The sequence below is a fragment of the Phyllosticta citribraziliensis genome (genome assembly GCF_038025025.1).
Source record: "Phyllosticta citribraziliensis strain CPC 17464 chromosome Unknown J3D65scaffold_2, whole genome shotgun sequence".
Taxonomy (NCBI): domain Eukaryota; kingdom Fungi; phylum Ascomycota; class Dothideomycetes; order Botryosphaeriales; family Phyllostictaceae; genus Phyllosticta; species Phyllosticta citribraziliensis.
In genome coordinates this window covers 1,324,412-1,351,673 of record NW_027117339.1, presented here as the reverse complement: position 1 = coordinate 1,351,673, position 27,262 = coordinate 1,324,412, and the positions used below count along the sequence as shown (strand labels likewise).

Below are 27,262 nucleotides of genomic sequence, written 5' to 3'. Positions count from 1 at the left end.
GCGGACACCGCAGACTCGGACTGAGTAGTCCCACCCAATATTCAGGCCCAAAGCGTTCTTCCATGCTGCACGCTTTTGTCTGCGCGTACGGAAAGCTTGGCTAACACTTACCCCCTCCTCTTGCTTGTCTCCGATCGAAAGGCGATGGCTTGCATATCTTTGAATCAAGCAAGCGTTTGGGGAGATGCCGTGGGAGGGGCCGAAAAAAGAGTTAAGGTTGTTGGCCCTCGAAGCGCGAGGGCGCGCGGCGCGGCTGTCGTGTCCGGACTCTCGCTCTGTTGTACCCGGCGCTGATTGAGTAGTGGGAAATAAAGCGAGACAGATGTGAATATCTGGTTGGCAAGGAGCGTCGTCATTCGTGGTGGAAAGCTTGACCGTAGAGCCGGACCCTGGTACTTTGATGATGTGATTTGCGGAATTTCGATAAGACTCGGTTTTGAGAAGATTGAGCCCCGAGAGAAGAGATATCTCTTTGCGCGTCTGGCCGAATTTCCAATACTCTTCTTTTGATTACCCTCTCTTTCACTGGATCTACGCACTCCACGGACGTGGTCAAGGAATTGTTACGTGTCGGAACCGCCAACGTAAGCTATTCGTTCAACATCATCAGATCGAAAGGATTACGTAGAATACCCTTTTTTTCCTCAGTTCGCCGCCTCCAGCTCGTTGAAGATTTCCCTGAAAAGGAGAAAACAGATTTGAGATTGCTTCAACGTCGATCGTAGTGTACCCTCTTGCTGGTGGCTCTCTGTTGCAAAAGGTCTGCGAAGTGGGAGTCTCGCTGTGGTCGCGAGTGTGAGCACGAACGCCGTTTCCGACTACTGAAGTCCATGCTAGCCTGAAGTAAGAAAACTTGTTGAAAAGGGTAGACCGAGATGCTGGAGAAGGATCAGCAGGTGACGGCACGAAAAAGGTCAGAATCAAGTAGTGTGCGCAGGTGGGGGGATGAATGCTCCGAGTTGGACGACTTCCTCTTTTTCGGCGCAAGTGAGGCCAAAATGCGCAAGCTGGCGGCGCGTCAACACGCCGATGAGGAAGGTACCCGTTCACCTGCTTTACCACACTGTCAGACAAATCTGCGGTCCTCCGCTCAACCAAGCCCTCTCAACTTCCATCCATCGTCCGTCCTGGCCACTGACACCACCAAACACGACTCCCTTGGACGTCGAAGAAGCGTTCGTCGACATGCCCTCTGATTTCCCTGAGCTCATGTGAGCTCTCAGCCTTCTTGTGCGCTCAAGTACTCTCGGCGCTTTCAGAGAGTCGGAGGAGGCAGCCGTACGTAAAACGAGACCTGAATTCAGAGGGACGGTCGACTGAAATGATAAAAACAACAGATCGACGAGGAAGTCGTGGATGAACGTCCCGACATCGCCCGCGACCTGGCCGAACAAGTGCTCCTCCACAGCGACCTGGATCTGTACTCTAGAGCCAGATACGAGGCCCTTCTCATCGTGCTGCCTGGCGGAGGTCCTCGCTACCATTTTACAAACGCACTTCATGCTGTTAATGCGATCGACGAAGCTGTCCAATCTGTGAGCAGAGACCGAACTTGGGAGACGAAGAGGTTGGCTAACGCAGACGACAGGAACGGGAGGACCCGCATCCGAACGACACCAAGGTGATTACCGAGATGCGCGCGTTTCTGGACATTGTCAAATGGTCCTTTAAGGCCCTTTCAGCTCGTAGAAGTGCGAATACCGTGGCCAAATCAACACCAGAGACGGGAGACACTTCTGGCGCAGCAAACAAGGGCCTGGAGAACGGACAGATGACTATCGACCGATACTTCAAGCCTGTTCAGGTACTCGAAGCAAGACAGACGACCCTCCATCAGTTCTTCAAACCTGCTAAGGGCGATTAATTCGCTGCCGAGGTTTTAGCCTGCGCTGGCAATCATTAATCTGGGATTGACACGGATCGCCTTGGTCTCTGAGGCGATTGCAACCGTCATGGTGGCTCGTCAATGGACGGAGGAAAGCTGTGTGCCAGGTACCCAGAGTCAAATTCGGAAAATAGAAGCTTGTTTGATTCCATGCTTTTGAAGAGAATGCAACAAGAACTCCATAATGCTGCCCATCTAATGCCCATGCTTTTGCACTTTACTCCCGCTGACCCTCGCGCCTTACAAATTCATAGTCACAGTCAGGCTGTTGCTGTGTACAAGCACGACAGGCGGCAGCCCATCGCACAAGACCTCAAGATCGCTCAGGTATTGCACTGAAGACTCTTCACTCTCGCAGGTCCCCTCGACGGGACTCGGCAGCGTCGTGAACACCACAGCCGTTTCCCCGTCCCCGCTCTCCTTCTTGATCAACTCGTTCAGAATCAAGTGTTGCGCCCGACACGGCAGGTCGTTGAAGGACAACGGTAACGCGGCTGCCGTTCCGACGGGAGGTAGGCCTGCTAGAGGTAGTACTAGGCTTTGGTTTACGCTCTGGCCCTGACTTCGGCTGTCGTTGCGGCTGTGTGTCGAGGAAGCCGAAGTCTTGGCCGCCGTTTGCGCTTGGGAAGACTCTCCCGCAGCGCCGTCGGCTTGATAACCATACGCTCCAGTGCCACGGGCAGGCGAGGTACCGCGAGCATAGATGGAGGCTCGCAGGCGCTGGTCTTCGGCTGTATGTGGTTCGGCAAACATGATTGACGGGCCGGTAGTCTCATCGGTGGCTACTTGTGTCTCTGGCAGTTTTTGAGAGGTAAACTTGGGAAAGATTTGCTCGCGAACTGTGGCGTCAGAAGGGTGTCCAAGGTCCTTGCTCGGCTGGCTGGATTGCCCTGCATGTGGTGGACGCTGGTTTTCAGTACCTGGCATGCTTCGCTGGGGTGGCATGATACCGCGACCAATGGCCTTCCTCGGCATCGCGAGGTCTCTGGTGTCCTTCTGATCACTAATGGCTCGTCGCAGTGGCAACAAGTCTTCCTCATCAGAGCTCCATGTCTCGATTTCGTCGACGTCGTTTTCGCTTGCAACCTCGTCGGGCTCCTCGTTGGTGCTGGCCACGGCGTTTTCGTCTTCGACATCCGAGTCCGAACTTGTCGTCAACGCATCCTCGCTCGCATACTCTGCGCCGGCCAAATCCAGTCCGTGCGTGCGCATGTTCAAATTGACTCCAAATTGCCTCAAACTTCTCATGCTTGTCCTGCGTCTTGTCTTGAGGGCCTTTTTCAAGTCGGCGAATCGCTTTGGCTTGGCGTCGTGATCTCCCTGCAGGAATGAAGTGCCTGGCCAGTTGCTCGCGCTCTCAAGGAAACCTTCAAGACGCGAAATTTCCTCTTGAGGCGTGGCCGGTTCTCTTTGGCTCTTGCGGAGACGTTGCATATCTTCCCACCAGAATTCGTCCTTCAATGATTCTTCCACTTCCTTGGGAACTTCGGCGTACTCGGGAGACACATTTCCGTTGACAATGATCTCATACGTCTGCAGGTTTCCAGAGGCAAGCCAAAATACCAGCACTTCTGCTTCAATTCGGAGGTCGGCGAGCAGGGTGGCTACGCGACGGCGCTCTTCATCGACATCGGACTCGTACTCGACAAAGACTGCAACGCGAAGTGTATAAGCCCGCTGCCAGGAGGGTACAGTGCTCAATATACATCCAAGCTGCAGAATTAGAGTGTATGTATCAAAGTTGGTTGTCAAGACGCTCTGAGAGCTCTTTGGACCAGCTGCTGCAATCTCTGCTGCCATCTGGATGGGCCACAGGTCAATGTACTTGGTCGTGTTTTCTTCTTCTTCTGCCTCTCGCATATGCAGCATGCCAAGGCACTTTTCGACCGTCGAGGGTTTTGGAAATGGTAGGTCCAAATCTTGAAAGCCCTTGGCTATAGCCACGTTCATTTGCAACCGCAAGAGCAAGTCCTCAAGAATGGTGACGTAGCTGCGAGGATTGACGGCACTCTCTTTCCGGATGGCATCGGTGGGCAGAGTTCCCTTGAATTTGTCCTCCTCGGCTTGTTTTCTCTTGCTCTTCGGCTTCAGGCTGTTGTTTGGTGGGTTATTGTGTCGAGATGCGACTGAGGAGCAACGCTTCGCCAGAGGATGCGTCCGAAGGTCGTTGAGATTGTAAAAACCCATGAAGACCATGTTAGGCTTCATGCCCCCGAGGCCTGCGCTGAGAACTACATTTCGTGTTCCCCACTCAATGTCCGGAGATACTACAACATTGATGAATGCCTTAATCCTGGAAAAGTCGATGTACTTCTTCCAGGCGGTCTGTTGTGCTTTCGCTTCAGGAACAGCACCAGCAAAGTCGTTGGTGACGATGACGTGGCCGAGGACGAAAAGACCACCTTTTTTTATGGAGTTGCAGAATTGAATCAATTTGTACTGCCGCCGTGGGTCATTGATGAAGAGCAAGATCTGAGGTCGCCAGAACTTGACATGTTCCTGACGGAGGCGCAAGAGATACTTGCGGACTTGATGGTAAATCAGACTCTGGCTGACGTCGCCCCATGGCTTTGGTGGAGTCGTGTAGTGAATGAGAAGGAAAATGAAAGTAAGGATAATGAAACAAATCGTTGCCGAAAAGCCGTCAACGAAGAACATGATGACTGCACTGATGACAGTGCCAATAGCGGCAGTCCACGAGTTGAAGTAGTGAAATGACGGCCGGAAGTTGGGCGCCGAAGCAATCTTCAACAAGAAGCAGGCCAAGTTTGTCACCATGAACGTCATTAGATAAGTCATGGTAACAAACGAGGCGATCTGGTTGATGTCTGCGAGCATGACAATTTGAGAAAGGGCGTAAGTGATGATGATGGCGTAGATGGGCTCATCAGCACCCTTGGTGCCCTTGCCGAATATCGAGAGTCCGGGAATCAGCTTGTCTCGCGCGAGGGCCTGGAGAAGTTTGGCTGAGCCAATGACACCCATGAGGGTGGAGAAAAAGGTCGAAGCAACCTCTCCCAATAGAATGAGTGTCTCGGAAATGTTGGTCTACAATTAGCAAAGGCCCAAGACATGAGAGATGTTGTGACACTCACCAGCTGAATGACATTAGCGTTGTGATATAGAGAAGCTCTCGTCACGCTCATCGCCATAGCCAGAATCACGGCCGTGTATGTGACGAATGTCAAGGCGAGTCCATGGAGCGTGCCTTTTGGAATTGATTTGCTAGGACTTTTCAAATCGCCCGACATGGATGCGCCCCTACGAGATTGAGTCAAGGCTAGCGGGAAAGAGGATTTCAAACTCACGCAAAGATGCCTCCAGTGGCAGGGAAGAGAATTCCGAACAAGTCTTGCCACGTTTCTCGTCCTTTTAGCTGACTGCCGGCTGCTCCAGAAGTCAGGTGCGGCAGCATGTTGCCTCTCAGAGTGTCAAGGCTCAAGCCAGTAAACTCTATGCCGAATTTCTTGCTCTCAAAAGGGGCACGAGCTATAGCAGAGACTGGTATGCTAAACGTCGCAACAAGGAGGACTATGAGGAGGCCGTTGCTGCACCGGGCAAATAGTCCACTTCCTGCAAAGCAGATTGCAGTACATATGACTAGGACGGCTGTTGACCACAGATATTGCCACCAGAATCCTTCTGGCAGCCAGTGCGCCAGGGTCCCTGTTGAGGAGCCAAAGTTGCCCGTGAAGCAGGTGACCAGACCGACGGCATTCATTCCTGTGTTGAGGACGAAGCCTAGATAGAAGACAACGCCAATCGAGCCCCCAAACTCAGGGCCAAGGCTACGAGATATCAGGTAGTAGGCACCGCCGCCACGGACAGTGCCATTGGTTGCAATGGCAGATATGGACAAGGTCGTCAGGAGATTGATGGCGTAACAGGCAATGAGCATACCTGTCAGCCAATCAGCATCACCCAGGCGGAGTATTTAAATCAAAGTAGACGGGGCGCAAATGTGCACAAATGACAGGGACCAAGTAAGCCAAGGCTCCCAGTGGAACAAACGCGATATAAGGCTGGATGCTCGGCCTCGGCTTTGTTTTTGAATGCAATAGTGGTGGAGACAAAGCGTCTGGTATGAAAGACAAAGCAGGACGTGCCTCGACTTACCCATCATGCCCAAAAGTCCGCTTTGGCCAAGAATGAATCCAAAGCGGAGGAACATCAGTATGCTCAAAACGTTCAAGGTCGTGGGAACGAAGACGCCTGTGAAAGTCGTCATCTTTTCAGACGTGGCAGTCTCCGCATTCGAGACAGACCGCCTCCCAGAGGCGGAGGAAACATTTCGGACATGGCGTTTCTTCCTCGCGCTGGGTCCTACCGATGGCGCAATTGAGGGTGCCCGAGACGTCGCTCGGCTGGCCGAGGGCGTGTTCTTGGAGGTGCCGAGGAGATTTGAAAAGAAGGACGTCCAGCCGGTACTACTTGGGCGCGAAGTACCTGTGCTTTTCGGTGTTCGTGGAGGAGCCAACAGAGGGTCAGTCTCGGCGGTCTGCTGGATCGAGTAGATGGACCAGCGGCGTGTAAGCTGTTTTGTGGAGTCCTGCGCGGACCTTGTGGCGAAGTTGGAGTGGGACTTGGGAGGCATGCGAGAGGACATGACCGTCCAGTGCAGCGAGGGTAGCAGAGTAGACTGCGGGTCAGCACAGAGCGTGGGCGCGACAGATGGACAAAAGACAGCGGCGACGGGTAATGACGTTGGAGGCCGACATGATTTTTCCTTCTTGACGGCGACGGGCAAAGTCAAGGGATGTGCAGGATTAATGGTGCTGCTGCGGTGTTTTGTGGTAGTGGTAGCGGCATGAAGTCCAGGCCTTGGCTCCGGCGGCGAATCAGAGGGCCCGTTGAATCACGGACATGACCAGGTGCGCAGCCGCGGTTAGGTTCAGTTGTTGACGAGGCATCCCATCCACGCTGCATGGCCATGTTCTCTCCGTCGTCTCCCACCTCCCTTCAACCTCTTCACTGCGCCCTCATCACCTCCGGCTCTCCCTACAGCTCCGCGTCTCGCTGCGCGCACTTGACGCTCCTCTGAGCCTCTGCCGCAACTACCGCCGCCCGCCGAGCTCCCAAGCTCAAACCAGCCTTCCCTCGTCCGGCTGATACTGCATCATCTGCGTACAATTCGCCTGCAGTCCGTCGAAAATCCCGCAAGCCATGTCTGAACAGCGCTCCGAAGACTCCCAGCCGCGGCCGGTGCCTGCGCCTAACTCGTCGTCGGACACGAGAGATCGTCTCCAACCAGATGGCTCACCGTTGAGAGCCAACTCGATGGCTCGCCTCGGCTCTCCCATACCCTCTGTCGGCACTCCGCCCGTTCGCCAGGTACCTGTCCCCCAACAGCTGCAAACAGACGATGCGACAGAATCGCGCACCCCGCTCCCTGGCCTGGAGAGCGGCAAGTCGTCGTACCGGGGACCTGGAGAATCAGCTTTGGCCAATGCCCTGAAGAGCTCCTACAGTGGGGGAACACCTCCCCGCAACATCACCCCTCCGCTCCGCTCTGTCTCCCCAGCGCTTGACCAAACGGCCCGTCTGTCCAATCCAAATTATGGATCACTGGGGTCTGGAAAAGGCGGAAGTCCAGGCGCACGGTTGGAGGACCATGAAATCGTAAGGAGACACTTGGTAGGGGGCGGGGGTTCTGGCACCAATCTTGCAGGTGTCTATGGGTCTCCGAAGCGCAGCGCCATACAGGGTTCGGATTACGACGACGATGCAGTCGACGAAGAAGATTTCAGCAGTCTGCAGCTTCAGGGAGGAGATATCCACAGGCAAATCTACCGCTGGACAGAACAGCAAGAAGCCGAAGCTCGCGGACACACCCGAAGAAGTCGCAGCTTTCATGCCGCGCGCCCCAAGCCGAGAGACCAGAATTTGGACATCGAGACCATCAAACAACCAGGTGGGTTCCGAAGAAACTACATTCGCAGGACTGCAGACAGCACCTCTCCTGGTCCGTCCGGGCCTTCCAATGGTGTCAGCAGGCAAGCAACGCAGAACCCTCAGGTCTTCACCAATAACTTCATCGAATTCCTCAGTCTGTACGGACACTTTGCTGGTGAGGAGCTCGAAGAGGACGACGAAGCACTGGGGCCCGACGAATATTTCTCGTCCGACAATTACGAAGGCTCGGCCGGTGAGTCCAGCGACGAGGGAGAACGTCCAACCGAGCACAGTGCGCTTCTGGCGCCGGGTCAGAAGCGGAGAAGAAAAAGAGAGAGGTCTTCGGGCAAAGGCAGTCCTTCTGGCGCTGCCATGTTGCTCCTCAAGTCTTTCGTTGGTACCGGCGTTCTCTTCTTGCCCAGAGCCTTTCTCAACGGTGGCATGCTCTTCAGCAACCTCGTTCTGCTCTTCGTCGCAGCGCTCAGCTACTACTGCTTCGTGCTGCTCACCACGACTCGCTTGTACGTGCATGCGTCCTTTGGAGACATGGGCTACCACTTGTACGGCAAGTGGATGCGCAACCTGATCAACATCTCCCTCGTGGTCAGCCAAATCGGGTTCTCCTCGGCATACATCGTCTTTGTGTCCGAAAATCTCCAGGCCTTCATTGAAGCTGTCTCGAAATGCAAGACCTTCATCGACATCAAGTGGATGATCTTGATGCAAATGGTCATCTTCCTCCCTCTGTCGCTGTACCGCAACATTAACCACATCCAAAAACTCGCTTTGATCGCAGATGCATTCATCGTTCTGGGCCTGGTCTACCTGTACTACTATGATATCTTGACCCTTGTTGCCCAGCACGGCATCGCCGACATCAAGAACTTCAACCCGAACAGCTGGACGCTCTTCATCGGCACCGCAATCTTTACATTCGAAGGCATCGGCTTAATCATCCCCATCCAATCCAGCATGAAGCACCCCGCCAAATTCCCGCGCGTCCTCGCCATCGTCATGGTGATCATTACCGTCATCTTCGTCAGCATGGGCGCGCTGTCATACGCGGCTTTTGGTTCAAAAACCAAGACCGTCATCATCCTCAACATGCCGCAAGACAACAAGTTTGTCAACGGCGTTCAATTCATATACTCCCTTGCCATCTTGTTGTCGACTCCGCTGCAAATTTTCCCAGCGATAGAGATTAGTTCTCAGCAACTCTTCAGCAAGACGGGCAAGTTCAACCCCTGGATCAAGTGGAAGAAGAACATTTTCCGCTTCTGCATGGTCTTTGCCTGCGCCTTGATTGCGTGGGTTGGTGCTGGAGATTTGGACAAGTTTGTTGCTCTTGTTGGAAGCTTTGCTTGTGTGCCGTTGGTGTACATTTATCCGGTGAGCCATCCCTACCAGAGTCTTTCAAACTCGAGAAAGATGCTAACCAAAGTGACAGCCCCTGTTGCATTACCGCGCCGTAGCTCGCACCTTCTGGCAACGCTTCAGCGACGTCTTTCTCTGCATCTTCGGCATGGTTGTCATGGCCTATACGTCCACTCTTACTATCAGCAGCTGGATCAACGGCGACAGTGCGAAAGCTCCTGGGTACTGCGATTCAAAATGATCCGCAAGCTCGATCCAATCACCAACTCTCCAACCAATTTGACACAGCTCCTTCTTTTTTGGCCAGCACTCTTTGGACCCACTCATCATTACGACTATTGACGCCTCTTACTTAGACAGACTGTGTACAAACACCATTTTCTCCCTCACGTCACGATCTCCTGCTACTGTGTTGAAGAGTCTTCTTTGACTGGCACCATAGCCTTGGATTGGAACACGATTGGTTCAGAATGAGGGGAAGCGTATGAGCGAGATTGAGAAAGCGAATTTGCGCGACTAGAATACCTCTTTAGAGCATAAGTTGAAGAATTGACCATTTCCATTTTGAAATTTCAGGACTTAAGACATGAAGAGCTGCCGCCATGGTTGCTGTTGGCGCTTCTATATTCTCCCCCTTTTTTGAGCAAGAGCTGCTGGCTGCTTCTACGCGTCGTCAGGTGCCCATCTGTCCCCCCCGCGATATCCACAAACATGCCATGAAGTGAACATATGGCTAAAGGCAGAAACGCCACGGGGCCAAAAAGTAGACAAATAAAATTGGTCACAGACGCGTGCCTCGAGCGCGTCTGATTGATGAGACACAGTCGAAAGCGCCCCTCCCCTGCTAGTCTGGCCAGCAACTATCTTGGACGGAGAGCTACCTTGCCTTGAGTTGGTCTCACGGGTCCGTCCGGCTCCCGGCTACGGACCAGTCCGTCTGCTCCCTCGTCTGCCTGCCGTGCCTTACACACGAGGTGTCAACGCGCCGGCGGTTGGTAGGTACGATAGGTCGCCACCACCTCGGCGCAGCCCAGAAGCAAAATGGAAGGTCCTCGTGATGGGGTGTCGCACCACAGCCTAGATGGTGGCATGTTAGCCTGATGGCATAGCTGGCTTTTGCAGTCTGTACAGGAAATTTTCGAAAGTGAAAAATATCGTCTCTGATCCTTTAGCTGCGGCTGAGAGAACCCGGCGCTACTGTAAAGAATGCCTTCGTGGAGAACATTTTCAGTAATTACACCAGTAGAGAAAATCTTTGGTAAGTTCGCGACGCGATATCGGCGACTTTTACAATCTACCAACTCGAAGGGGGGGTAATTTTATACTTGGTTGGGCAAGGAGTCCTCCGTCTAAGGGTGCTGCGATCTAGATGGTGGCGTGAGGCGCGCGATGAAGACGTGCGAATCCCTTGGGAAGAAGAGTCTCGAAACACTGCTGCAATCTTGCAACCAAAAAGTGAGGCGCGTAAAAGGATTGGGATGCGAAGGGTGCTAGGTTGGATGGATGAAACTACGTGTGGATGAGGGTATCGTTAGAGTTGCGGTGCAAAAAGGCCATGGCAGAAACTCGCTCAAACATGCGCTTTTTTCAACAATCAAGACCAAAAGAACCGCAGTGCTGAAGCTGGACAATGCCGATGCTGATGCAGGTGGAATTACTCGCTGTCACTGTCATCGCTGCTTGAGGCTTCGTCCTCCTCTTCCTTCGAGGCGTCCGCCTCCTCCGGTGCGCCTGTCATAACAAAGGCCTTCAGACACGTAATGCGGTTGCCGCCTTCGTGCGCGCCCAGTAGCTCACCAACCTGCTTCGCGCCCAGGGTGTTGCTGACGTTCGGTCCCTTCTCTTTTACGGCATCGCTCGCCTCGTCCTTTTCCTCAATTTCAGACAACAGGTCCTCTCCATTCAGACGCCATACTCGCACTGCGCCATCACTACAGCCCGTAATGATAAAGTACCGATCAGCGCCCTCCGCCACGGGTAGGATTTCAAAGTCCTTGATGCGGCTGGTGAGCCCTGCAGTCCGCCCACCAAGCTGTGCAAGGAGTCTGCAGCTGGGCACCGAAACTTCGCGGCCCTTCTTGACGGCGTCTGAAGAGGCGGCGGGGGTGACGGTGGAGGCGGAAGAGTAAAAGAGAATGCGGCCGTCTTCGGTCGAGACGGCGAGAACGGGGCCAGCAGACGACGGGAGGTTGGGAACGTAGTGCAGTTGGTGGAGCTTCGTCATTGGGCGGGGAAGGGTTTGGGCTTTAGGGCGCGAATCCTGAGACATAGTTGGTTAGCATTTCTGGTACGTACCCATGTTTTCGCTGGGGAGTGGGCGGTAAATTTGGGAATTTGGGCAGGGTTGGTGACTTACAAGGCCATATGTGACAAAGCCGCGCTCGAAAGCTACTACCCATTCTTCGCCTTCAGGATCCCATTCTAGCTTGCGCCCCTCGCCCGATGACCACCTACCCTCGCCCACATTTTGCAGCAGATCGCGGTCAAACGTGAGAACGCTGGCCTTCTTTCCGGTCATGGCGTTCCACAACCTCATGCATTTTTCTCCTTTGCTCACGCTGATCATGAGCTTTTGACTGGGATGCACTGCGAAGTCGTTGATGCCAGATGGAACCTCGCCCGGCGCGGCGGTGTCTCCGCTCGGCCTTCCTTGCGCTTTGGGTATTGGGGCTTTGATGCTCGAAAGCATGGTCCAATCGCGTGTCCTTGATATCGAAACACAGTTGTCGTCTGCGCCGGAGAATAGCTTGGAGCGGCTGGGGAATTTGAGGCAGGTAATGGTCGCGGAGTGGTGCGTCAGGGCTCCGAGTTCTCGATTTTTCGGATTTTGGGTGATTGCAGTGCCATGAAGGCTAGGTATCGACGGTTGAGCATTTTTGGGGGGTGGTGCGGTCGACAGGTTGTAGAGATTGATGCGCTCGTCGGTGCTGCCGCTGGCTAGGATAACTTTTTGGGAGTGAGGATCTGAGCCCTCGGATGGCGGCGAGAGAGCGATGCAGCGGATGGCAGAGGCGTGAGCGTTGAAGAGAAAGGTGTCGGCGAACTTGACCGAACTGGCGGGCTTGTCCTGGGTCTGGGTCTGGGCCTGGGGCTGGGGCTCTACTGTTGCGATGAGACCATGCAGGACGCGCTCGTAGGAGCCGGTGACGATTTGCAGAGAGACGGGTTCCGCGGGCGCATCGGGAGATGAGGCGGAATTCGAAGAGCCTGCGCGATGAGGTTTCTTGGACGCCGAAGCGTCAACAGCGTCAAGCTTCCTCTTTGCCATTTCCGGAGCAGGATGGTGTTTTTTGCGGACTGGGGCTAGCTGAGACGGAGACGAGGGAGACTCAGCGACTGGAACTTTTCTGCCGCGGGCGGTAAGTCACAACGCGCCCTTACCCGGCGGGACATGCGCTGCTCGGGGGCGGCGCGACACCGACCTCGCCGACAACTCCAGTACTTGACGCCCGGCAATCACGATCCTCACCAAGAACCAGAATCCATCACCGTGTTCGCACTTTTTGGCCACAAAACCTCGCCGTGGCGCTTGATACCCATGACGGATGTCGTTCCATCGGGCATTCATCTCATATGTCCCTAGAAAGCTTTCGTTCGAGCGCGGAAGCAGCGAAACGCCATGAGTTACTGTAAGTCACGTTACAACCCTCTTTTTGTGAAAGATTTCCCCATGCATCTATTCTATGCTTCCATGCGAAAAAGAAAAATCGCTCCGTGTGTTTTTTCGATCGTGCGTTGTCGAGTTATCTCATTTCCAGTCGCTGACTTGGGGCGGGTCGTGCAGCAACTCTAGGGAATCGCGGAAACGCAAGCTTCGGGAGCTCTACACCGTCACTGCAAACATAAATTCAAGCCTGGCACCACCCACCCAGCTCGCCCTGACGCCTGATGCCCGCGAATCCAATTTTCTGGATGAAAATGAAATCGCACAGTAAGTTTGACCTTTGACTCTTCTCCATTGCACGATTTGCATCGGCTTTAATTCGTGGATGCTCATCTGCACCTCCAGAGGTCGCTACTTTCGAGAAGAATCTCTTCCGCTTCCTGTTCTCTTTCGACTACCAACCAAACTCCCACAACCTTCTCCTCAACAGCAAGCCATAGAAGTCTCTACGCCCTCTCAACCTAATCCACCTCCTACCAGTGACCTTCCGGAGAGCGCCAAAGACCGTCCAGCAAACGTGCCAACGCCAGTCGGTGTCGCGTCCCCGGCTCCCCCCAAGGATGTTGAAAAGCCATCACCACCTGCTCCAACTACCCCACCCAAGTCTCCCGAGCACGAATCATTACCTCGCCCTACCGACGACCAACACGCTCCTGTCGCGCCATCGGAACCCACGACTGAGCCGGAGAAACCGAATGCGCCCGTACTGCGAGACTCAACGACTGGAGTCGATGAACCTGTCGCAAATCCCCTGAGAGTCGCCCCACCTCTCAAACATGTTTCGCCCAATCGCACCGACTCAGTGGCGCAGGAGAAGGCGCAGGAGAAACCTGTGAGAAGACCAAAGACCATTCACTTGCCGCCGAAGGAAGTTCAAGAGCAACGAATACGCGAACGCCTTCAAGAACGGGCAGCTCTACGCACAAGCAAGGAGGAGGAGCATCTGACTGCTGTAGGAGAAAATGGAAATGGTGAAGTCGCCTCTTCACCATCCTCCACATTGGGTCCCCACTCCGCCAACACCTCGCGAGCGGAGCAGCATTCTCCTGCAACAAGCCCAGACGACGCTTCCGCGCACGAAGCTACTTTCCATAACGTTCCGAGCAAGACACCAAGCAGTGAGCGCATTGAAGCCTCAGGTTCACCATTTCCTGAAACCCAGGGAGAGGAGGCTGCGACTGAGCCACACGCCACACCAGACGCTCAACTGCGTCTTGAAGAGGAGCAGGCTATCAGACAAGTCCGAGATGTTGTTCCGAGTAGTCCCAAGTTCCCCGACTCCGACCTGACCAAACAAGGGATTGAAGCTGTCTTGGAGCCAAGGATTTCGAAGGGTGCTGTTCTTGAGGACGGCCAAGAACAAAAGACGCCGTCCCCTTCTCGGGATGCGAGCAAGGAGAGCGTCCCTGCCGAATTGATCAACAATGCTGTCCAGAGTACGCCTTCAAGACAAGGGGATGATGGTAATGAACCTGCCCCGCGGCAAGGGAGTTCAGTTGCTCCTAGCTTTCCGGACACAACTATGGAAGATGCCAAACCGGAAGCGAATCAGGATCTGGAAGCGCCAAAATCTAGACGGGCTAGCCACCAGCCTACAAAACCACCTTGTCCATCTGAACTCGCAGTACGTAGTGGTGCCAGTGGGTCAACCATTCAATGTCCGCCGTCCGCGGCTACTGCGAGAACGCGGAATTCTGAGCCTCGGACAAAGGTCAAGAGCAGGACTACTGGTGTCATTTTTGCGAAGCATGATAAAACTCCAGTAATGAGGGACGGCTTGGCAACAAACAAGGCTTGGGCCGAGCTCCAAGGAGCATCGCAGGACCCCGACAAAGACTACTTGATTGGAATGTTCGATTTTCAGGCCCATTCACAACCATTTAACTCTTGCCGCGAGCTTCTCGAGCGAGCGACGAAAACTTACACGACATCCAACAAGTATGCTAGCATTCGGGAACAGCAGGACTACAAGATTCTTAAGCGGATCTACACTCTACAGCATGCCAACCGCTGGTCGCTGCGGCAAATGGAAAAGTCTCCCGAGCCTCCTAGACCTGCCTCTTTCCATGATAGTCTCCTTGCCCAGATGAAATGGATGCGAACGGACTTTCGCGAAGAAAGGAAATGGAAGATGGCAACAGCCCGCAACATGGCCAGGTGGTGCGCAGACTGGGTCACTGCTTCCCCAGAGAAGCGTGCTTCGTTGCAGGTAAAGGTCACGCGCCCGCGCCGCGAACGCCCAGCCCCGGGCCAGATGGAGGAGGACATTCCCTCCCCTCCTGAACTTGTTGCATCAGGATTGACCGAGACCGAAAGCGAGTCTTTTCTGGAAGACGACGAGATCCCGTTCAATCTTCATGGGTCATTGCCGCCGGCCGCGGTCTTTTCTATGGGATACGATGACGTGGTTGCGAATGTTGACAAAACTCCGGCCACCGAGAAGCTCTTTTCGGAGCTTCCATTGTACGAATCCAAACTCGAAGGCCTCGAGTCTCCCTCAGTTGTTGGCCATCCAACACGTCCAGAGACAGAAATTATCCCGGTCTCAAAGGTTGTCACTTCTAAATTTGTGCCTCAGTCTACGGAGCCTCCGCGCAAACGAGGCCGCTACGAATTTGAAGAGGATGAAGAGGCGCCGGGCACTCACAGGCGCACAACTTCTGAACGATCGAACGCTTCCACTCCCAGCCTCCGTTTCTCAAAGATTGGATTATCCCCCGAAAAATCAGACGTTGCATTGTTTCTCCCAGAAAATCGACACGTGCGGGACCGATTACATGCTGGACACGCTTTCAGACCTCCCTCGGAATTTCCCATGCCGTCTACAGCCTTTTTCGAGTCGAGAAATCCATCGTTGTGGTTGTGGGACGAGGACCAGCGGCTTCGAGCGCTTGTCAAGGAGTACCAATTCAACTGGTCGCTCGTGGCGACAGCTTTGGCTCAGTCATCCACGTTCACCGCAGGGGCCGAGCGTCGCTCGCCTTGGGAATGTTTCGAACGCTGGATGCAGCTCGAAGGGCTCCCAGGCGAAATGGGCAAGACTCCTTACTTCCGGACCTACCACGCGAGATTGGAGGCTGCTGCTCGTACCGTGACAGCACAGTACCAAGCGGCCCAACAACAACAAGCACAGCAAAATGGCCAACCAATGAATCCTCCGCGCCGCCGCACAGCCCAGCCCATTCGCGTTGAGAGACGCAAAAACACGAGATACTTGGCGTTGATTGATGCAATGAGGAAGCAAGCCCGCAAGCGTGAGACTGCGGCCCACAAGCAGCAGGAGGGTAGGTTGGGATCACGTTGCATTGGCGGATTTTCGCTAATCATGACACAGCCGCAAAAGCTGCTGCCATGCGCAAGGCTCACGAAGCCGCTCCGGTCAAGACCAGTGTTTACACGCCCCAAGAGTTTTCCAAACTCAAGTATGACCGTGAGCAGAAGCTGCAGGAGCGTCAAGAGGAGATGCGGCGACAGATGCTCATGGCGCAAAGAGTGAGCCTACCACTCCAGAGTCCCCATCCTGCCCAAGCTGATCCCATCTTAGCAAGCCATGGCGCGGCCCGGTCAGATGCCTGGTCAGCCTGGCGGACCCGCGCAGCAGCGCAATGGAACTCCCAGCAACGCTCACGGTCAGCCCAATACGGGTCAAGGGGCGCAAAATGGGCAGCTACATCCAAGTATGGGTATGCAAGGCCGCCCACATCCAGCCCAGATGCAGGGAATGGCCAACGGCGTTCCTGGCATGCAAATGGGCGTGCAGGGCATGCCGCAAGCACAAATGCAAATGAACATGCAGGGACAACGTCTTCAGCCTCAGCAGACTCAGGATATGCGCATGGCCCTGCAAAGACAAAACTTCAATAACCTGACACATCAGCAGAGGCTTCAACTGCAACAACAACAACAGCAGCAGCAGCAGCAGCAACAGATGGCACAAGGAAACAACTTGGCCGGCATGCCCATGAATGGCAATATGCCATCAGCTTCCATGCTTGCGGCCTCCATTGGAGCCCCCAAGATGAACGGGACAGATTCAACCACTCCCAGGATGAATGGCATTCAAGGCTCTTCTGAATCCCCGCGAATGACGGCCGCGGTTCAGAGTCCCCTTCCACAGGCACTCTCCAGCGGACACATTCCGCAAATTACCAACTTGACGCACGAGATTCGAGTCTCAAATCCTAACTTGTCACACGAGGCAGCGTCACGTATGGCTTCGGACCGCATCAGTCAAAAGATGGCCTCAGCGCGCCAGAATGCCTTGAACGCTGCAGCCGGTGCTACTGGAGCTGGCACAGCAGCAAGTGCCTCAGGGCACTTGACGCCGAGCCCCTTTCAGCAGCACGCAGGCCTTGCAACCGCTGGCGGCAGTGTGAGCCCCGGCAATGCTCAACACCAAGCTTTCCAACAGTTGCAGCGGCAGCAAATGTTGCAACGACAGCAACATCAGCAGCAACACTCGGGTCAGGGTGGTCAAGTTAGCCCGGGTGTTGGGAGCGTGAGACCCGAGAGTAGGAGTGCAACGCCACAAAACCCTCACGGCCACCAGGGGAGTCCACGAGCACCCGGCATGCAGGCTCAAGGCAGCCAGCAGAGCCAAGTTGGCAGCCGATGAGCGGTACTCGAGGCGGTCGAGCCTACGACGCTCGGGGCCTGAGGAGCGTGCTTTATTCTTTTCACCACCTGTTTTCTTCACGCCAATGGAGGCCTTCTTTCCTATATGTGATACTATAAATGTCCAAAGGTTTGGATGTTGGGGAGCGGTTTGCCATCCAGGGAACAACACAGGCGCGTGGCCGAGGGCGTTCACGTGGGTGTGGGAGCCAAAGAAGCCATGCGATGGTGGTACACAATCTGGCCTTTGTTCCCCACTGGAGCGGCGGACGTATGGGCAGACGGGATACGCAGGCGCCTCCTATTTTCCTCTTTTCGTTTCCCCCCCCTTTGATGAGCTTTATGATAGCGAGCGTTTTGTGCCACTACTAGACGTTTTTGGGGGCGTTGCTTCCTCTTATGGGTTGCCCCGAAAGAGAGCAAACCAAATCAGATAATGGGCCGATTCCTGAATCGGCCGGACTTGGCTCCACCACCATCATCATCGCAAAGAAATGTCTACCTGTGTTGTGAATGTGAACGTGCGTAGGAAGCAAGGGGTCGTTTGGTATGGAGAGATTAAGATAAGGTGTTTTGATGCTAATTTCTTTCTAGGGCTCCGTTGAAGAAGTGGCAGACTTCGGCGGTGTCACAAACTGCTCGAAGCGAGATAAAGCATCGAATCGTTGTCAAGGGAAGCTGGCTGCGAAGATGTCAAGTGGAGGATGAAACGTCAAGTACAGCCTAGGCACTTTGAATGTGCTTTCAGAACGATGAAAGCCTGATCGGGCACAGAGTCGGCACAGTTCATTCTTTTGATAGTGTCAATTGACGATGTTCTGTCGTTCTGTCGGTATTTGGAATTTCCTCGACATTCGCTTTGGCCCTCGCTGGCCATCCAATCCTCACTTTGTAGCTGGATCCGCTTGATGCCAATCAGGGCATGCGTCATGAATCCAGCTCCACGAGCGTCCAAGAAACACAGTCGTCCGCATGCGTTCATCGTATCACATCTGCGCTGTCGCGGTCTAGCAGCTCTCTAGCCGCGATCACCTCCGCGGTGTCATAATCCCACCCCGACTCCCTGGCATTGCTTTTGCGCACTATCTCAGCGAGCTTGGTCGTCGCCAGCTCGTGCAGTTTCTCGACCGTGGCCGTGGTAGGTGGAGCGAGATCTCCGGATTGCGGGTCGGCGACGGCTTGCCTGGTGGAGATTTTGGAGAGGACTTCAAGTAAATGTTTCGTGGTCTGGATGGTGGTCAGTATAATTTAAATGCATATATTCTGAGGCTTTTGGGGTCGTACCAGCTTCAGCCCGTAGTAGCCTCGCAGATAGTCGTCGCAAAGCTCGACACTGCGGCAGAACCTCCGCATGCCCTCGCACAGATTCTTGAATGAGCTGCCGTCGTTGGACCCAATCGCGTTAGCAAAGATGTAAAGGAGCTCTCCCATGCGGGCTTGCGCGTTCCAGGCAAACGGCGTGATGAGGAGGACCTCCTCCATGGCAAAGATGGCTTGCGAGTAAAGGTTTTGGGCTAGATAGAGGTCGGAGAGTTCAGCCCAAGACTCGGCATCGGTGGGAGAGAAGTCCAGGAGATCAACGAGGGCGACAGTCGCCTCGGCGGGGCGATTGAGGGTGCGAAGAACGGCTACTCTGCGCTTTCGGAGCAGCTATATCTCGCGATTAGTGCCATGTCGGAAAGATTGAGTGTTTAGAACGCACGAGATTTGTAGGATCTTCTCTGACCAATCTCTCCACCTCTTCTAGAACCCCGCGCAAGGCCTTGTCATCCGCTGCCGTCGCGCTCTCATACAGGAACTTGAGCGCTTGGACTCTTTGGTTCTCGGCACCGAATCGCGCTGTTAATCGCTCCAGGCATTGCCGTGCTGCCCGGTCGTCGCCGGTGCGAACACAGCAAAGGAGGAGATTCTCATGCGTTGCCCAGACTTCTTGCGACTCGGTGTTGAAGATGAGGGAGAGCGGCCATGGCAGCGAGGATTGCGGCGAGCTGCTTAGGACGCGCGGTGCAAGTTGTGAGAGGCGGAGGACGGAGGTGGGCGGGAGGTTTGACGGCGGGTAGATGAGGTCAACTCTGGACATGGTGGTCGATGGAGATTTGCGATCCCGCGAGAGGGGAGCTTGAGATGGCGGTGGGTGGTTGGAAAGGTTGCGTTGGTGTATACGGTACTTGTGGTAGCTTGGGTGCACCCACTGCACCGTTGGCGCACGAGCAGGGATCATGTCGCTCCTGCCGACGACAACTGAACTAAAGTCGTTGCCGATAGATCTGCATACCACCGGGGCCCAACCTACGCCCTGACCTCGAAGAGGTTGAGCCAGTAACCATAAGGAGTGATCATGCCCCAGCATTGGCTACAGTAAGTATTAACCCTCCGTACTGCGAGCTACCAAGCCCGTCTAACTCGCAGCCCTGAGTCTAGTATCCTGGCAATCCCGCTACGCGGAACCGCGGCATCCGCGTCCTGAATCTTAAAACGGCTGGCTGTTTCTAACAACTCCCACTCTACCTGTCTACTGGATCATGCTTGATCAGACAGCCCAAACAACCCCCACCATGCCACACAGTAGCCGAAAGCAGGAAGAGCGCAGAAGGCGCGAAGATGTCGAGGGCACGCAGCCGATGCTCGCCAACTCCGACAGCGACACCGCATACGAAGGAGAAGAGGAGGATGCCTACGCGGAAAAGGACAGGACCTCGGCGGAAGTTCGTCGCGAAGACCTGGAGCTTCTCCATGAAGAAGAGGAGCGAGAGAATCTCATCGCAAGCAGCAACAGCACGCCCCTGGGTGGGTTTCGACAACTGTTCCGAAACGACAGACGTAAGTCGAGGAGAGATGGAGCCCGCGGACGACGGCCTGGATCCGGTGAAGACAGTCGGCTCATGGAAGAAGGCGGGCGCTTGAGCTCTTCATCTAGGGAATCTTCAGAGGTCACCAAGCACAGAGTGCGCGACGTCCGCGAGAGGCGCAAGGTAATTGGGCCTAGAAACGTACTTGTTGGCACTATAACTGACGCGGTTGCCAGAAGCCATTGTCTTCGCGCTGGATACGTTTCTTGCTATATCTTGCGGTTGCTGTTCTTTTCCTCGTTCTGTTCATCTTTGCGTATCGCATCTCCGGTTTCCGTCCGACCAAGCATTACGAGGAGCAGCCGATGCGATGGAATGGCACGTCGCATTTCGCACCAACTACGATCCTAATTTCTCTCGATGGATTTCGCGCCGATTTCCTCCAGCGCAAGCTCACGCCAACATTACAAACTTTTATCGACACGGGCATCTCGCCGCAGTACATGCTCCCCAGCTTTCCAAGCGTCACGTTCCCCAATCACTACACCATGGTGACTGGTCTTTATCCGGAAAGCCACGGGATTGTCGGCAACACCTTTTGGGATCCGAAACAGCAGGAGGAGTTCTACTACACCAACACTGCTGTGAGCATGCAGAGCAAATGGTGGGGAGGCGATCCCATTTGGGCCACAGCCGAAGCCCAAGGAATCAGGACCGCTGTACACATGTGGCCCGGTTCTGAGGCCAAGGTCGGAGAATTTCAAGCTGCTCATATTGACAAGTACAATGGGTCTGAGGTTTTGTCGGCAAAGGTCGACAGAATGTTACAGTTCTTGGATCTTCCAGGCCCTGAAAGCGAGCGTTCTGCGGCAGACCAACCACGCCCGCAGCTCATCGCGGCCTACGTACCCGTTGTTGATTCTGATGGCCACAAGTACGGGCCAAATAGTACTGAAATTCGCCAGACTATCACCGATGTGGACAACATGCTTGCGAGTTTACTCTCTGGTCTGGAGGACCGCAATCTTACCGAGATTGTCAACGTGGTCATTGTTTCGGACCACGGAATGGCCACAACAGACGTTTCTCGTCTTATTCAGTTCGAGGACCTCGTGGACCCGTCCTTGATTGAGCACATAGATGGATGGCCACTATACGGTCTCCGCCCCAAGAACCCCGACGAGGTCGAAAGCATCTATGAAAAACTCAAGTACAAGGCCAAGCACAATGCAAACATTGAGGTGTATCTCAAAGACAAAGATATGCCGGAGAGGTACTACTTCCACCAGAATGACCGGATTGCACCGCTCTGGATTGTACCCAAGACGGGCTGGGCCATCGTGACCAAGGAGGATTTTGATATCGAGGAGGGTCTTCGCACAGGTGCCGAGTACGAGCCAAGGGGCCTTCACGGATATGACCACGAGCATCCTCTCATGCGAGCGATATTTGTCGCCAGGGGACCCGCTTTCCCGCATGCTCCCGGCAGCAGGCTTGAGCCATTCCGTAAGTTGCCAGGCCCTCACTTTCCAAGTGTCTCACTAATTTCCCATCATAGAAAATATTGAGCTCTACAACATCATCTGCGACACCATTGGCGCCGAACCCAAACCCAACAACGGCACCCTCCGCCTACCTCTCAAACCCGTCGGTCTGCACTCGGACACCCCTTCGCAGGAGGCCCCCGATGACCCACCCAAATCCGGCCTCAGCACGCCGACGCCTCCCCAGACACCTCCGCCAGTCCCCTCGCCAGCAACCAAAACTGTAGCCGTCGCCGGCCTAGCCACGCCCATGATTGCGCTACACACCGACCCCGCGGCCCCCAAGGTGTCGGAGCCAGACCTCGACATGCCCGACGTAGGCTCCGGCGTTGCGATTGAGACGCCCGCTGGCGGCCAGGGCGCTATGGACCAGAAGCTGCATGGCGGTCTTGGGGAAGAGGAGCAAGATGGTGAGGAAGACAAGGAAGAAGACGGTGGTTGGTGGGCGTGGTTCGCGGACAGGGTCAACGCGGCCAAGGCGTGGGCGATTAACTCGGCGCACAAGGTCGGCGATGGCGTGTCATCAGCCAAGGAGCAGATCGAGGGTAAGATTCAGCAGATTCAAGGTGATCAGGCGAGGCAGCGGACGAGCAAGGGCAAAGTTGAAGTTGAGGAGGTTGAGGCTGAAGCGCACCAAGGAGGGCCGAGGGCTTGAGGATAGAAGGGAAGGGGGTTGGAGGGCGAAAGCGTCTTCTTTCTCGTTGGAGCGGCTGTTGACTTGGATTAGGCAACTGTCCTTTGCGCCTTTGCTTTTGCGATTGATTTCATTCAGTGTAGATACCCATTCCACCATTCACAAATGACAAACTCCCGAATCGTCAGTCAGTAGATATTGTCTGGTTCCACGACCGTGCTGTGGTAGCTGGTCAGCAGTTGATCCCGGGAGCTTCCTCCAACGATTAGTGTTCAATTGCTCGACCCCGAGCATACCGGGTCTGCCGCAGGAGAAAACACGATCTCGTGGTCCCTGGAAAAATTCATGGCAAGCCACCGCCACTCTCGGCGTGGTCCAAACAACCGTTCCCTGTCGACCTATTTATAGACGTCACCTTGATCTTCATTCAAGATGTAACATTGCGTGCAAAAGGAAGCGGTTTTTGCTCGGTCCGGCTGCAGTAATTAATGATAGCTTCGTAGCCTCATTTATGGTCGTGGACAAACGCTCCCGAGATACAGACGCAGCGCCAGAGATGGGGCTTCCGGCAAGGCCTGTCTGCGTGAGATCTGAGGACGAGAAGTACTAGGCACATGTTCGACAAGCACGAACACGAAGTTTGTGACCAGGCTCTCCAGGCAGAGGTACGCAGAATGGAGCAAGGCCTGGCAGGATGAAGAATCTGCAGAGAGTAATGTCGGACGCGCTGTTGAAGGCTGTGCAGGGAAACTTTTTCGACTTTTATTCCAAAATGCTTCAGCAGAAACGGACCTGGCTTCTTGTACACCGGATATGGTGTTCGCAGATTGGGGGGCTTTCATCTGCTAGCCCTCTTCACAGGCAATATCTTCTTCAAACCCTGTGTCGTTCGTCTCCGCCGCCTTCTTCTTCTTTGGCCTGCCCTCGCATTCTGCCGTCCACCTCGTTCAACTGATATCGCAAGTCGTATGACGCCTATTCAATTCGGAAATCGCTATTTTCGTGCCACTCACGCCTTCGCCTTTGCCGATGATTGTGCTGCTTCTGCACCAGAGTCAGCATGTGGAGTTGGGAAGGGTGACGCCTTCTCACCTCTTCTTGTTGCGTCCTCGAGCAATGCCGTGTCGACTGCGCCGCCGGGGAGGTGCACGTAGCGCACGACGCTACCACGGATGAAGACGTTCTTGACCGAGCTCTGTAGACCACGATGTCAGCTCCTCGTACTTCGAGCGCAGAAGATATCCTCGACGTCGCTCGCTGTGTCGCGCCGTGGCGCTGCCGGCGCGCCGCCGAGACCTTCGCTGCAGGCCGAGAATCACGCCCACTCGAACATGTATGCGCAGAACATCGCGGAGGCGCGGATAGTGAGACAGCGGTCGCCTGGGGAAAGGCTGGACTGGGAATTGGGATGGGACGTACCAGGTGCGGGTACTTGAGCTCCTCGACGACCTGGATGTCGTCGAGCTTGATGTTGAGGAATTGGTCGACGCTCTTGAGCGTGCCACGGATCGAGATGTCGTTCTTGAGCTCGACCGTTACTTCATGGTCGACAAGGGTTTTGAAGAAGCTGTTGTCCCGCGATGAGGTTAGTTAGTAAATAGACGCAATCGTTGGAGGAATCAAAGCTGCGCGGGTAGGCGTTCTGCAAGGCGACAGTGGTCGCGAGGTATGAAAATTCGGGAGAGACATACCTGAAGAACAGCATCTTCGCGGTGTTCCAGGAGGTGATCTTGGTAATGTGGTGGTGCGTCTGGGCCTGCGATGATGCGCGACGAGTGCTCCGGCCGGGGTGGGCGGAGTCACGTGCAGATAAGGCAGAGCACCATCCGATCGCAGTGGGTCTTATCACAACGTGACGAGCGCAGGGGGTGGACCTGAGTAAGGAAGTGGAAGGTCTTTTCTCGGCGCCACCGCTGCGACGACACTCTGACACTTCGCTCGTGGACAGATGCACATTGTCTACTGGTTTCAAGGACAAGCCCAGGCCCAGAGGTTGGTTGCTCGCGCCTCGGTCAACCACAATCCAGGCAAGTTGAAACACATGTATCCACGAGAAGGTTGTGAACGTCAAGGGCCTCCCCAGTCGCGGGCATGAGTACAGAGTCTCCGTGGCTCCGCACTGGTCTTCATATATAGGTAGGATGCTGTCCCCCGAAGCTTTGGGTAGGTTGAGCCCACCTCCGACATCGTCTCCATGATGGATGTCGGCCTTTCCAGGCCAGCAGACTTATCCCATCTCAGAGGTTCGTTCTCTTCGCGCCTCCTACTTCACGCAAAGCACGCCGCACCTTGACTTGATGCCAACTCATCTCCGGAATATATGAGCCGCCCAATGTTACCGTCAAGCGACAGAGATTCCGTCGTGTATCAGTAATTCTGAAAGTCTTGAAGCTTGGCGATGGAATGTGCGCTTCTTTCTGTCTCAGTGCTAACGACCAGTGCTAAGCCATCGTAATGTCGATGTCTCGTCGTGCATGGCCAGCATTGCTTCAAGACCAGTCGCAGACAAGGTATGCTGCTCCTCTCACGATCTTTCAACTGCTCATTCCCTTTGCATGATATTTCAATCCGGTATCATAGCCCATCTCAAGGCCGGGCAGTGTTTGCACACCAGTGTAGTGGTATTTCTGATACCATTGAACTCTTCTTCGTTTGTTAATTCGCTATCCTCAAGGTAATTTACTAACGAGCATCCGTCTTCAAGGTGGCCATCCATTGTTGCATGACAGCAACAGGTATGTCGGTCGACTGCGCGCCTCGAATCCGTTTAGAAAGCCTTCAAACACTACACATGATGTTTTATCGAACACGAGAAATAGGTTTAGCAGCCTTGCGCTACCATGAGGCTATGACTGCAGGATGATAGGGCGACTGATGTTTTTACTGGCGCTTCCACGCCTTGGAGAGGAGCAGCAAGAGAAGTCAGGGAACCGTGCGCTGACAACCTCACACGAGCAGCACGGTCACAGGTAGGCTGGTGGGATTCCTTTTCCTACCGTCTACTTTCTTTCCTACTACGCTTTTAACGGCGATACCTCGATTCATCTTTCCAACTCCAGTCACTTATATACCAAGAAGAACTCTACGTTGTGCCGACTCAGGCTCGACTTTCATTCTTGTCAACCTCTTTCGCAACTGGACTGTGTGTGGTTCGATCGAATCCCGGAAACCAAAACTCAATCTCATTCCTTCATACGTCGTATCATTCGGCGCCCGTGTCCAGTTCCCATGTACCTGACTTCTTGTTTGTTCGCAAAGCGAGCAACAAGAACGGCAATTCGTCTCCTCCTTCTTTCGACAAGGAAAAGAACAACAGCAGAGACATTCGTCCGAAGTGATGACCTCGAGGCTTTAGAAGATACGGCTCCACTCGGGCGCTTCGCCCGGCCTGCGACGCGCATTCAACTGCTCCGTCAAAGCCGTGTTGCGGTTCTGGCCGCGACTGCCGCCACTGGCCTTGTGGGTATCGTCATCGGTGATCTCCTCCTTGGCATGGGCGTTCACGCGGCTTCCAGCGCGCCACAGAGCTTCGGCACAAGCAGCCTCGTCCTCACAAGGCGGGAGCTCAAAGGGGAGGTTTTTGGATCCGGGCACTGCTATGGGTATCGAATGTGCGGACTCGACAGCGGTGTCTGAAGTCTGATTAGTTTGGTGCTGCGGAAAGAAATTCCACCACGACGTACCTCTAACGGCAGCCAAAGCCTTTGCGCGTGCGGGAGCATAGGGCACGGCGAGAGCAGAAGCGGGACAAGCGCATAGCAGGAAGAGGATGAAGGTCGTAGCAAAAAGGGCGAGGAAAGACAGAGGTTTCGGCGACGGCGATGTTGACAGAGACATTGTTGCGTGTAATGGAAGGGAAAGGTTTTGGTTGAAGCGGTTCTTGCGTGATTGGAATTGTCGTGGATATAATCCAGGTCGATTGCAATCCGTGAGGTTGGAGGTGCAACCTCTTACAATCTTGATGAGGCAGGTGGTCGGTCGTGGAATGGGATGTGGTCGAGGAATGCCGTGGTGGTCGTGATGGATTTTTTTATTCTACGCGGGGCAGGAAGAGCGGTGGAGTAGAACAAGGCGCGCGCGTGACAAGGCCTCGACGATTGTAATTATTGAGCAGCAAAAGATTGAAGGTGGAGAGCAAAGGAAGAGGCTGTGAACCTAACAAGAGGCCTGATAGTTGGTTCCGAATTGGTCGACGACGTGGGGGAAAAGGGTGGAGACAGAGCCGGGCAACGAGCCAACGTTTCCAAAAACGCGGAGACCAGCAATCAATCAATTCGTTTGAAGGTCTCTGGACGTCAGCGAAACGTCACAGGAACAAAGCGTTGCGAGGCCGAGGCTCAGAAGGGATCTTCTCTTTCTCTGGGGTGGTCCACGCAGATCAAACAGTTGAGAACAACGACGATTGAAAAGCAGACGGTTGCCAGTGCTGACGTCTGGACGGTAGGCTATTCTTCTAACCATTTCTATTCTCATCCGGCCTCCCCCATTTGTAGACGATCGTGCCTTTCGTGGCTCATTCGCGTCGCCCAAGGTCTTGTCCCGTCTTGCCGCCGACTCTGCAGCCACCCGCCCAGCCATGCATCCCCCATGCAACGCCGCCCCCATCCCTCGCCCTCTAGGCACCTCGACGGCGAAACACCACCCACCGCACGCGCCTTGGTTTCGACACGAGGGGATATCGCCAATCATCGTGCCCGTCCACATCAAAATCAACGCCGCCGTCGTTGCCGTCGACGACATGTCGGCCCAATGACCGTGTAATCTACTGGTTGGCTCAACTGCATTGTCACTGGCCCGGCTGCGACACATAACACACAAAGCAGATGGTTGGGCATCTTGGTACGTTGCTCAGCGCAGCGGCTGGAA

General features: G+C 54.6%; 9 protein-coding genes across 9 annotated transcripts; 4 read left to right on the top strand and 5 right to left on the bottom strand.

Moving 5' to 3' along the window:
* Window positions 1-1,185: 1,185 nt before the first annotated feature.
* On the top strand, window positions 1,186-1,864 carry J3D65DRAFT_664791 (uncharacterized protein; the record flags this gene model as incomplete). The annotated part of the gene is made up of 4 exons (XM_066802775.1): window positions 1,186-1,211; window positions 1,260-1,278; window positions 1,338-1,535; window positions 1,589-1,864. 4 exons carry the CDS (start codon window positions 1,186-1,188, stop codon window positions 1,862-1,864), a joined length of 519 nt encoding a protein of 172 aa, XP_066658700.1.
* Window positions 1,865-2,075: 211 nt separating this feature from the next.
* On the bottom strand, window positions 2,076-6,668 carry J3D65DRAFT_613704 (amino acid permease-domain-containing protein). Its single transcript, XM_066799139.1, has 4 exons — window positions 6,002-6,668; window positions 5,194-5,785; window positions 4,981-5,146; window positions 2,076-4,933 (listed from the first exon to the last, which is right to left on the bottom strand). Exons 1-4 carry the CDS (start codon window positions 6,489-6,491, stop codon window positions 2,126-2,128), a joined length of 4,056 nt encoding a protein of 1,351 aa, XP_066658699.1. The 5' UTR covers window positions 6,492-6,668; the 3' UTR covers window positions 2,076-2,125.
* Window positions 6,669-6,793: 125 nt separating this feature from the next.
* J3D65DRAFT_613703 (transmembrane amino acid transporter protein-domain-containing protein) lies at window positions 6,794-9,727 on the top strand. The gene is made up of 2 exons (XM_066799138.1): window positions 6,794-9,166; window positions 9,225-9,727. Exons 1-2 carry the CDS (start codon window positions 7,049-7,051, stop codon window positions 9,390-9,392), a joined length of 2,286 nt encoding a protein of 761 aa, XP_066658698.1. The 5' UTR covers window positions 6,794-7,048; the 3' UTR covers window positions 9,393-9,727.
* A 1,078-nt stretch (window positions 9,728-10,805) lies between these two features.
* On the bottom strand, window positions 10,806-12,691 carry J3D65DRAFT_644209 (60S ribosome biogenesis protein Mak11; the record flags this gene model as incomplete). Its single annotated transcript, XM_066802139.1, has 4 exons — window positions 10,806-11,411; window positions 11,508-12,493; window positions 12,533-12,547; window positions 12,652-12,691. The coding sequence occupies 4 exons, from the start codon at window positions 12,689-12,691 to the stop codon at window positions 10,806-10,808; spliced, it is 1,647 nt and encodes a 548-aa protein (XP_066658697.1).
* Window positions 12,578-17,903, top strand: J3D65DRAFT_613699 (MYB and HSA domain-containing protein). Its single transcript, XM_066799137.1, has 5 exons — window positions 12,578-12,780; window positions 12,936-13,082; window positions 13,161-16,099; window positions 16,150-16,307; window positions 16,360-17,903. Exons 1-5 carry the CDS (start codon window positions 12,725-12,727, stop codon window positions 17,428-17,430), a joined length of 4,371 nt encoding a protein of 1,456 aa, XP_066658696.1. The 5' UTR covers window positions 12,578-12,724; the 3' UTR covers window positions 17,431-17,903.
* Window positions 17,904-17,980: 77 nt separating this feature from the next.
* On the bottom strand, window positions 17,981-19,602 carry J3D65DRAFT_649756 (uncharacterized protein). The gene is made up of 3 exons (XM_066802422.1): window positions 19,132-19,602; window positions 18,714-19,079; window positions 17,981-18,656 (listed from the first exon to the last, which is right to left on the bottom strand). The coding sequence occupies exons 1-3, from the start codon at window positions 19,507-19,509 to the stop codon at window positions 18,408-18,410; spliced, it is 993 nt and encodes a 330-aa protein (XP_066658695.1). The 5' UTR covers window positions 19,510-19,602; the 3' UTR covers window positions 17,981-18,407.
* Window positions 19,603-19,717: 115 nt separating this feature from the next.
* On the top strand, window positions 19,718-22,591 carry J3D65DRAFT_613695 (alkaline-phosphatase-like protein). Its single transcript, XM_066799136.1, has 4 exons — window positions 19,718-19,787; window positions 19,851-20,401; window positions 20,455-21,724; window positions 21,777-22,591. Exons 2-4 carry the CDS (start codon window positions 19,952-19,954, stop codon window positions 22,415-22,417), a joined length of 2,361 nt encoding a protein of 786 aa, XP_066658694.1. The 5' UTR covers window positions 19,718-19,787; window positions 19,851-19,951; the 3' UTR covers window positions 22,418-22,591.
* An 814-nt stretch (window positions 22,592-23,405) lies between these two features.
* Window positions 23,406-24,101, bottom strand: J3D65DRAFT_664784 (uncharacterized protein; the record flags this gene model as incomplete). Its single annotated transcript, XM_066802774.1, has 4 exons — window positions 23,406-23,440; window positions 23,489-23,591; window positions 23,816-23,963; window positions 24,088-24,101. The coding sequence occupies 4 exons, from the start codon at window positions 24,099-24,101 to the stop codon at window positions 23,406-23,408; spliced, it is 300 nt and encodes a 99-aa protein (XP_066658693.1).
* Window positions 24,102-25,349: 1,248 nt separating this feature from the next.
* Window positions 25,350-26,410, bottom strand: J3D65DRAFT_214607 (uncharacterized protein; the record flags this gene model as incomplete). The annotated part of the gene is made up of 2 exons (XM_066794519.1): window positions 25,350-26,028; window positions 26,080-26,410. Coding segments are annotated over 2 exons (612 nt in total), but the record flags the coding sequence as incomplete, so codon positions are not given.
* Window positions 26,411-27,262: the final 852 nt, after the last annotated feature.